This window comes from Diadema antillarum, unplaced genomic scaffold (genome assembly GCF_040938485.1).
Source record: "Diadema antillarum isolate AM-2024a unplaced genomic scaffold, OU_Dant_1.0 seq00000506_RagTag, whole genome shotgun sequence".
NCBI classification, from domain to species: Eukaryota; Metazoa; Echinodermata; class Echinoidea; order Diadematoida; family Diadematidae; genus Diadema; species Diadema antillarum.
Window position 1 is genome coordinate 185,006 of NW_027271461.1, and position 11,217 is coordinate 196,222.

The 11,217-nt window shown below is 37.6% G+C and overlaps 1 protein-coding gene across 1 annotated transcript; it reads right to left on the reverse strand.

Moving 5' to 3' along the window:
- Nucleotides 1-1,181: 1,181 nt before the first annotated feature.
- Nucleotides 1,182-10,486, reverse strand: LOC139733933 (uncharacterized). Its single transcript, XM_071644746.1, has 7 exons — nt 10,313-10,486; nt 7,686-7,787; nt 7,228-7,350; nt 5,967-6,401; nt 5,127-5,933; nt 3,774-3,987; nt 1,182-1,546 (listed from the first exon to the last, which is right to left on the reverse strand). The coding sequence occupies exons 1-7, from the start codon at nt 10,484-10,486 to the stop codon at nt 1,182-1,184; spliced, it is 2,220 nt and encodes a 739-aa protein (XP_071500847.1).
- Between the last annotated feature and the right edge of the window lie 731 nt (nt 10,487-11,217).

Sequence of the window (11,217 nt, forward strand, 5' to 3'; positions counted from 1 at the left end):
CATCGATCGATACGAAGGCTCCAAATACATACCGATGACATCATTATCTCTTTGCTCACTGCAAAACCATGAAAACATTACAATGTGTTATTGTCATGCAAATAATCTACTCCTAGGAATCGGATGCGGATTGATTATCTGTTTCTGGATTTTTTAACATTCCGTCATAACTGGTTTAGAAACAAGATTTGCATCGTCTGAATATATTCTTCTTCTTCTTCTTCTTCTTCTTCTTCTTCTTCTTCTTCTTCTTCTTCTTCAGGCTGCCTTGGTGTGTTGATATTAGAAAATACATGGTGCGTAGTGCAGAGGAGCCTTTGAGTGTAGTATCAATTTCTGGCAGGGTTTTATAGGGATTCTTAAAGGGATGTATAGTTTTGGTTGAGATGGGGCTTCTGGTTTCCAGCTTTGTGTGAGATAACGAAAAACCTCTTGTAGAATGTACATAGAATAGACAATGTAATTCTAAGAGGAATTCAAATTTTTTCTGATGAAGATTGGTTTTGAATTATCTTGTATTATCCAAACGAAATAGATCCTGATAAAAGGTGGGATCCACGTTTTATTAGGATCCCTTTCATTTACTTTGTCTTTTTTGATATCTCAGCTATTTCAAACCCGACTTTTACCAAATAAACTTTGAATTCATCTTATAATTGTATGCTCTGTAAAATTTCATAAGTGGCTTCGTAGTATAGTTGTACCTCGAAAAAAGTTAAAAACTCAATCCCAATCTCAACTAATGCTATACCATCCCTTTGATTTGGCGTTTGACTTGTACAATTCATCTGGTAATGAAATCTAAGCAACTTTGTTCTGGGAACACAAATCAATATTTAGCATACATGCATGATACATTGTACTAACACACAAGTCAAAGCTTATAACATATTGCAACGATGAGTTCATTTCTTACGTCTATCTTCTCTCTCTTCCTTCTCCTGCATGCCTTGTATAATCCTTCTCTGTCAAATTCTCGCCTCTTTTCTTCTCAAAGTGTTCACACTGTCACGATAATGCGAGTTTTGCTTGCTGTCTGCGGTCTAGGAGGAAATCATGATTAGGAATGTCAAATCATAGAGATTTGAAGAGCAATGAATGTAAACATTAGGCTTCGGCACTTCATCAAGGAAGCAAAGTCAACACTTATGCATAATCTGCCAATAGCAATAGTAAACCAATCACAAGGTGACATAGTTTCTTGAGGTTTTTCTCCTCGTCCTAGTAAGCCTCGACGATGCCCCATGAGGCACACCCAGCGGCCCCCAGCTCGACACCTTCTCTAGTGCTCTCTTCCTGCGACGCTCCTCGTACGACTCATCGTGGCTACTCGACGTATCGTCAATGCTCGTGTGACGAATGTAGCGACAGTTACGGAGGTCGTTGACGTCGCCAAACTCGCCGTACCTGGATCCCGTGATGAGGGCGTGGCCAAAGACGGTGGAGTTCATAGTGTTGTGGCTAATGCTGTCGCGTTTCTGAGAGTGGAACAGTTCCCGATGATTGGATGCCTTCGTATTCTCTGGCTTGGCTGTCATGGTTTTCTCTGAAAAGAAAAGGAAAAAAAAGGAACGTAATGTGTGTATAAACCAAGAATGAGTACCATTAGCTCTTTGCCTGTGATTAGGACTTTAATTCAGCAACATTAAACAAACAAATCTGACTATCCTACACAGCATCCTCACTGAGCGCACACTATACTGTTGTCTTCTTATCCACCTGAGCTTTTGCTATGTCGATGTCGCTTCCGTGTATCGTTTTATATTATATGATCTATTATATCGGGGATGTGGTGTGTATGTTGGTGGCAAGACTTCATTAAGACTCCATTAACTGAAGCAATTCACTCTCACATAATATTCCCTCTTATTCGAATTGTTACATTGTCGAAATATGGTTTCGCAAGTTAAAAATCAAACATTTTGAAATGAAGTGTGAAAAGAATTTATCAAATATACGCTAAACATTAACAGTAAAAGTCTAAAGTCTAAGGGTGACAACTACACCATAATGTCTGACTCGACGAGAAATAGCACGGTAAATCTTTCTGAAACCCGTTGGAGACGTTCGTTCTCTATTTCTGCCGCTTGCAAAAGAAATTCACTTCAGTTTGTCTCGACAGGAAATAATAACCTATCGACAATGTGCATGTATGTGAAAGTGTCAATCGCTCGAATGAGTTGTTTTTAATCACGTTCACTTCATTGATACACAGTCATTTATAACTTTAGACTTTGTTGCACCTGTGTTCTCTGAAGTGATTGACGAGGGATTACACCGAGGAAAAAAAAAGAATCTCTAATGATTCATTAGGCGAGATAAAACACGCCAAACCAACGTACGTGTCGCAAAGAGTAGCTACATGTATGGACAATTTAGAATCAAGCTGCTTCATACATCCACAAGAGGTGAAGGCGTGAGGAAAGCTATCATTTGCAGCTGTCTGTAAAGTGACGTGTGCCATAAGTAATGCTGATAATATATATAGACTAAAGTGACTTTTGCGCGGCGCCATCGTTCATCTACGTCAATATTCAGATCGTACATCACAGTCACTACAAACACAGCGGTGTCTCTGATTATGTTGATACAACAACAATACGTGAGCTGTTAATCTGAAAACGATTTTTTTTCCCCCAACTCTTCTCATTACACCTGACCTTTGTCGAGAGGAATGTTTACTCAGGGAGTGACGAATATCCTGTATCTATTTTCTGATGATTCCTCGTGAGTTAATTTACCCCCATTTCAATCTGTAATGTTCTGTGTTATTGATCATTATTTCGTGATCTGTTGCTGCACAGCAAGACTTTGTATAATGACTACAAAGTGTATTGGAAGTTACCAGCGATTGTCGTTCAATTAATGATGTGTCTGTGTAGGCCTACGTAAGGTCTCTCTCCCTCTCTATCTTTCTCTTTCTCTCACTATTAAGTTATTTTTTCAAAGTCATGTTGAGGCATATTCGAGCATGTTTGGTGACAACACAAGGAATAAACATTTCCTACACAGTCCAGATATAAACTTACTTTGCAAAACCACGCACCATTTTGACGCATACAATGATGACACTATGATAACATCTCACTTCGACCATAGCAGTTCATGGTTTCGTATGATAGTCATGTATGTTCGCTAATTTCGCCAGTGAATACTGTCGTACAGAAACTTTTAATTTTTGTTTTGTTTGGATTTATTTATTGTTGAATGCGCGTTAATGATTATACATTATTGATAGTAAATGGCCCTAACAACTTAACCTTGAAAGGTCTTCTTTATGTACCTTAATTTGAAACACGCTAATTTTGATGTTGTTACACGTTGCTTGTGTATTCGGTTTATATATACATCCTATCATATATCGTATATTATATATTACACATCGTATATTGCATATCATATATTATATATTACATATTATGTATTATATATCATATATTATATATTATATATCATATATTATATATCATATATCATATATTACATATTATATATTATATACTATATACTATATATTATATTATATATAATATATTGTATATTATATATTATATATTATATATTATATATATATATTGCTATTTTGCACAGTATACATATAAGGATTACCTGGAATCAGAAATTGTCATTTCTGTTGGGTAATCTTCAGACATTAGAATATGTTTCGCCACCTTTGTCAAACATGTTTTCTCAAATTCTTTGATCGTTTTTTATTCTTTTGACTTTGATGATACTGAATATGAAAGATGCAAATGGACGAAAATGATCCTTACCTAGATTTTTCATTTTGGCGAGAAATTCGTTGAGTTTTCTCTCGCGTATCTCCTTCCTTGCTTCCTCCCACTCCAGAGCCTTCTTGATGAGGTACTCCTGGCGACGAGACGGCAGCCGGAAGTCCTCCGATGCCGCTCTCACTGTTTTCTCACTGGCCACCAGGCTTCCTTCAGAGTTACGTGTATAGACGGGAACACGGGGAACACGTGGAATCTGAGGAAGAATGGTCAGCAACAAATCCGTCGAGCATTATCAAAGAATTCAAGACTCTGTATTACATGTGGTATGCAGGATTTTTGCTTTAGAGTTTACACTGATTATGTGCAATGGTGTTTTGATATTTTGTAATAATTGATAAAGTTTGTTTTATCACATTTTCAATTAACAAGCATAATCTTCTAGCATTATTATCACTATCATTATTATTATTATTATTATTATTAATGTGTGTGTATGTGTGTGTACGTGTTGTTGTTTCGATGCAGCCTTTTGCTTTTCTGTCCATGCGAGTATCTGATTACTCTTTCTTTCTGCCTCAGGTGTGATTGCGCTTATATATATTTACTTTTCTTTGTTTTGTTTTCCCATGCGATCAGTGCCCTTGGTCTGATTCCCTACTTTTTACATGCATGATAGATGATATAATATGACATATATGATATATATATATATGTATATATATATATATATATGTGCATATATTTCTATATTATTTCTTTTCCCATTTCACCCGATTTTTTTTTTGTCTGTTCAAGCATCAGCTGCTACAATGGATGGTGCAATGCGATGATAAAAAGATCAAATTTGTTGTTTTCACATGGCATCGATTCAATCTTTTCTTTTTACATATATTATAGTATTCAGAAAGGAGGAGTATATCTAAATAAATAAACTATCAGAGCGCTTGGTAGCCAATCTAACGGACCTGTGAAAAATCACGTGAGGTTCGATGTTATTGTCCTGGAGGTAACTTTTTTTTAATGAATGCTATTCAAAGTCGAATGAACTTACTGCGGAGTAAAGCAACGATGCCAAAAGACAACAAATGTTACATTGGTACTTGGCTCTAACTTGCGTAAGGAATGAAAATTGCAGTTATGATAGGTTAAATGAATTATATTCTGCATATTATCCTGTACACGTTTGCATAAACAGAGGACACCTTACTCAAGAGTTCGGTGCCATAATTTACTTATGTCCCGAACCCACATACAGTATGCCATAAATCTATGAAAACGTTAAATGATTTTTGAATTCAATTATAGTCATGGTCAGACATATCATAGTGTGGGATTGGCCGTGGTTTGGTTGCAATTTAACAATGAAAGGTGTATAAAAGTAAAGTGACCCACCTCATAGTTTGGTATCCTGAAAGTCCGATTAGCAATCCCCACATGATATTTGTGCATGTCATCCTCGAGTTTGTGTCTCTCCCTCATCTTTTTCTGACGAGCTTTCTCTCTCCTGCTCGCCTCGTCGTCCTCATCACCAGGTTTTCTTCTTTCGCTATCATCACCCTCATCGTTGTCGTCTACGACACTTTCTGTCTTCACCAGACTGCTACCGACCTCTCCATGACTCTGCGCTACGTCGTCAGACGATGATATCGACGCTTTGGTCGAAACACTTTCTACCGCCCCTGTCTCGTCGCTAACCACGTGACTACCTCTTCCTGCCTCGCGGTTCACACCAATGATCTTTGTAGACGGACTGTCCTCTCTGATTGGTGGCAAGAGCGAATTGTTTGTGTTAGTTCGTGACAGAGATTCATGGCTCCTCTCCGTGTGCTGTTCCCGATCTGTGATGTAATTTTCATCCGCGATCGCGTTGATGAGATCAACATCCGAGTCAGTTCTCGCTGTCATGGCAACTGTATCATTTTCTGCCTCCTTAGTTTCTCGCTGGTTATCAGACGTGCTTGGCCTTAAATAGGCACGATTAATGGAGGGGAGAGCTGTCTTCAAAGACAGACCACCGACTCTCTTCCCGAGAAAATTTGACTCGTCCACAATTCTCGTCTTTTCTCTCGGGAGCACCTCAACGAATCCAGTATCTCCATCGACAATAGTTACACGATGATGCGAAATCTTAGTGGATTTTGCTGGAGTGACACTTTCACTTATCATCTCATCTTCTGAATGACTCATATTAGTTTCTTCCTTGTCATCAAGCTTACCATTCGGGCTTTGCACAAACTTTTCATCTTCAACAAAGGTTACCCTCCTTTCTCTCTTCCCCATTAAAGTGTCAACACTCATGCTGCTGTCTGTTTGATTTTCGTTCAGTTTCCTTGTGGAGTGTTTCAATTCAGACGACATGTCTGTAGAACATATGCCACTATCGATTGACTCGATATCTGTGATCGACTGCGTAGAGTTCTGATTGTTTAATGTGCTGTCATCACTGCGTAGAAGTGTCTGCGTGTTTAGCACATTCCTCATTGTGTCACTCTTTCCCGTGTAGAAATAAGTTGTCGGTCTTTCCTCCGTCTCTTGGTTCGATAATAATCCATCTTCATTTGGTGTTTTCTCAAAATCATCTGTAAACTTTTGACTTCCCTCTTCTCTCTCCGCCACCTCCTCCTCCTCGTCCTCTTGTATATTGTTAAGAGACGATGCTTCTGTTACCTGTCGATTGAGAACCAAATTCACCGTGAAATTGATGCCACGGATATCATGGTATTGTACTCAATAACCGATGTTGCATTTGAAATGGGTACTGAGTAATCATATCATGTTTCATTTTTGTGATAATTTCAAGCTGCTTTATTTCAATATCGGTGAAAATTTTTGAATAGACGTAAAGAAATATGCATGTTTGTGCAATGCATCAACAACCTCTCTCCGAAGCACAATGAATCATTCAGAAGCCAAGCTATACGCGCTACAAGACTTGTCACAATGACTGATTTAGAGGACAATAGGAATCCTTATACCTGGCACGTTTTTCTATTCTGCAACAGTCTCAAGGCAATGTCCATTAATATCATATTACATCTGTACAGAGATAATAGTCTCACGAAATGAATAAAACGTACATGGCTAATGTAATGAGAAGATAGAAAACGAAATATGTCGAGACGGCAGGGCAGATAGCAATTAGAATAGACACAATGGATACAGATTATTTCACACTCTCAAGAGTTTCCGAAAGTAATAACTTTCACAGTTATTTTCATCTCAATGTTAACCTTGTAACACAGTTTACTATCAAAGAAGTGATGCATAGAACGCAAAGAAACAAAAGAAATAGGGCCTACTGAAGGATAAAATTTTCACAAATCAGCCATTTCGAAGTTAACAGCATCTGACTGTATATACCGTCATTATCTTATGAAGAAACATGAGGAAAATCATGGGGGATTTCACGGGTACAGTTTTTAATATCCCTGAGCTTGACAGCAAGTCTATCTGAAGTACGATCTTCAAAGAACAGCAGTACCTATAGGCCTACCTTTTGCCTCTGTATAAGTTTCTTCTTGCCTCTCTTCATCGTACTCTCGAGAAACTTCTTGGCGGCTGCCTCCCGGTCCTTCACAGCCTGCTCTCGCAGCTTCTGCTGGACCAGCCTTTGTTTCTGATGAACAAGAAAAGTTCGGTACCATTGGTACTTCTATAGCTTGTATAAAATTTGACTGTACATGTGATCAGCAATGAACGTAAACTTCATATGCAACATATCATCACGCAGTTGTCTTTGTTCCCTCTATATTTTCGGAGCTTTATGGCAGTTTTACAGCCAAATGATATTTCGATGTCTGCTCAGGAATTTTCTTACAGCACAGTAGACTCTTCCAACCCATGGAAGATAGCTATCAGAAGATGGTTAGCTTCAATAGTCCCGTGTTTTCTATCGAATGAAGCTGCTTTAAACAAGCATTTGATGCAAACAAACTTGGCTATAGTGTTTACCTGTATGTAAGATTGTCTCTGTAGTCGTCGCTTTTCGTTCTGTATCTTAATGAGATTCCTGAAGGCGTGCTGCTGCCCATGTGCAAGCTTCCGTACAGCATCCTGTGGAGACGAAATTGAACAAGGAAAGTCAGCGATGCTGATTGGCTGGGACCTGGCCACGTGATAACAATCATGTGCTGATACCCGCATTGTAAGTCACATGCGTACATAAATAATCACTTTAATAAGTATTTTCATATAATGATTATATAAAAACCAAGATTTCTGCAAAACAACAAAAGTAATGCAGGCCAAAACTGGATGAAAATATCTAATTACTCTCTCTCTCTCTCGCACAGACAGACAGACAGACGAAAATGACTGAGAAATCCTGACTGAAATTTTGAGATCATGAACACAGGAAGTTACTTACATTTATGACAATATCTCCGATACCTCATTGAGATATAAATGTTTTAATGTGATAAGCACATTGATTTAACTTGCAATTGCAATCCGCATCCTCTTCATTTTGCGTGATGAATTTTCCAAACCATCATCTGTATAATTATTTGATTTATGATTATCTCTAAAAAATGTTAAGTTATATGTATTTCTTTTTGAATGGCTGAGTACACGTTAGCAGGTACCATGTCATGCCAACGACAGGGCTTGGGATGAAACCATAATTACAGATACTAACCGGAACCCAACGTTATTGAACCATGTTAAGAAAAATCAATTTATTTATATTATTCTTTTGCCGCTAATTTGCGTTTTATTAACACCAAATATAAATCTGTCGTTGTCTCTACAAAAAAGAAAAAAAAAGAAAAAAGGGTGCAGCATGTCAGTGATGCGCACACACACGCACAAAAAATATATACACACTGTATGATATATCTTATTTGTAAAAGCATAAATACGTGATATCCATTCATGAGACATCACTTTGATTCCAGGCATGTCGTTACAAAGCGAGAAAGCAAATATTTTGTAATGTTATCTCCGTGCTTATAATAGAGTATCAATCTCTTTTGATTATAGCGAGGTGATTTATATAACATATTAGTATAGTGTGAAATATGCAAATTTCAGCAGACACTTCCGATGTGCCGAAGGAGAGAAAATCCGGTGCTTTGTTCGAACAGTTTTGTCTCCATAAATGCCATTATTTTTCCGCCCTTTTTTTCAGTGGTTCTGCATACAACTATACTAACAGTTCGATAGCAGTCAAACCAGCTGTCTGTCTATCTGTGTGTGTTTTGCTATCACCTATAGTTATCATCGGCCTAGGAGTGTACCGATCAACGAGAATCGGGCAGGCTGTATACGAGTGCCAATGATCGATCGCATAACTTCCTTCATGTGAGCTATTTCCATCTATAGGAAAGGTCGCTAGACGATGATGATGTTAAGAGAGCACAGTGGTGAAAACAAAGTAAATAAACTAATTTTCTCTTCAACATTTTTGTCTTCTACATTTCTGGCTATTTCGAAATTTTGTAAAATTTCCAAATTGCCTTTTATCTGGTTGTTTGCATCCTTGATTGTGCAAATGTAATGATCATAGGAGGAATACATAATCATCATCATTATTATGATTGAAATATATGTCTTTCCATGCACGTATTCACATTATCTGTCGTTTAGTTGCTTTCTTTGAACAACAGTAATTCAACTCTTACATCAATATGACACTTCTTACCCAACAAAAGAATATTAGATTGCGACCTGGTAAATTACAAATGGTGTACAGATTACATCAAGTTACCTTTGCATATGATTGTAACCAATGATTGGATTAATATTAAGTGAATATCATTTTGTTTTGTATTTTCACTTCATGAGAATTTATACTCTATTTTGAGGTAAAGCATTCGACAGTCAACGAATTATACTTCGATGCACTAAAGAAAGTTGAGATGAGTTACTGTATCTCATTGTCTAATGAATTATTTCAAGTCCAGATTTATCACGACTTGAAAAATCAGTCGCAACAAAATTTATCATTTTGCAACAGTTATCACATTGTTATTATACAACTTTGATCAAAGTCCGATCTGCAAAGCAAAACCTAGCTCTCACATTTTTTTCTTCCAAATTCAATAATGGAGACAGACGGAAATTATTGAGTTGCATTTCTTAATACATTGCCAGTGCCTAATGTGATCTCAAATATTTAGCACATGTTCGTATACGGTTTTTATCTAAAATTCTAACAAATTAGTCGCAATGGTCACTTTATTTAAATTTCATGGAAATGTCGCATGCTCTCACTGATCGTGCTTAGAGCACCCATTGAATCAACCTTCTTTTGCACTTTTAAATTTTGTTCTGAAAACACAATGACACTTGGGTTTTATTTCCGTGTGATAAGTTGTCTGTTTTAGGATCTTTTGTATGTCGTATAACCGCTCTTATGCAAATTCTTTCGAGGAAAGTATGTTGGATCACAGCTGTGTGGCTTTCTGCTGATGTCTATCGTGCTAATGGTGAAGGTCTTAGATGAAAAAAAAAAAAGATTGAAAAAAAAAGATGTAAAGATCTAATGGCACAGTTGCAGAGGTAAGCAGGTAGTGAGTGACAAATAAGATTTAAAGACTGATAATCTACCAGATTAGGCAGAATTATAAATCACTTACATTTTGGTCTCGATACCATACATCCACCTGCTTTCTGAGGGCTACCATCTTGGCGTGGTTCTGGCATCTGATGTCGGCACTCAGTTCTGATGCCTTGACGCTCTTCAGACTACCGATGTCGTCTGCAGACAGAGTCTTCAGACCCTTAAGTGCTCTCGCAGCCTTTGCTGTCATGGTAACGGATTCTCCTCCTCGCCAGTGAAAGTAAGAACACGTACGTCTTTCTGGGTTGTCGTTTTACACCATCCTTGAATTACATGATTTACGAAAACACTATTGGTCACGCCCATGGATAGATCTGCAGAATGAAAAGAACATGTAGTCTATTTCATCATGGTTGCGTTAATAAGACTGTATATAGTCCTACTTAACTGAAAACTAGTTCGTTGTATAGGCAATTTATCACCGATTGATAATGTATGATAGCAATAATTTCATCAATTCAGACACTCAACAAAATGTATGTCGGATGAGTGTGAACAATCTCGCGAATAACCCTATACAGTTCCTATGACCTAATACAAACGTCAGTTATACATCTACGAACTATACCACGAACAATCTGTCAGACCGAACGGTGCACATGCCCTGCTGTGTCTCGAAAGTCACAAATCATTGGGCCTCCTGTCTTAATAGAAATGATGATCATTCAATTATGTCAAATTTGATCGACTGACTGTATGGCGATTAGCGACAGCACTTGATGAAGAACGAGTATATTGAGTGAGAGAGATTTTGTCGGGGTCTTTTTATCAATTGAGAAATAGATTATTGTCTGGAAAGAGAATGCAGAAAAGTTGAAGTGAATAAGTTTCGGTTCAAGGGTCCTGGTAGTCATAGGAACACAGAACTAAGCGTGTTTGTTCTTCCCGGCATTTCTTTCAGTCCAAAGGAGCATTCATGTA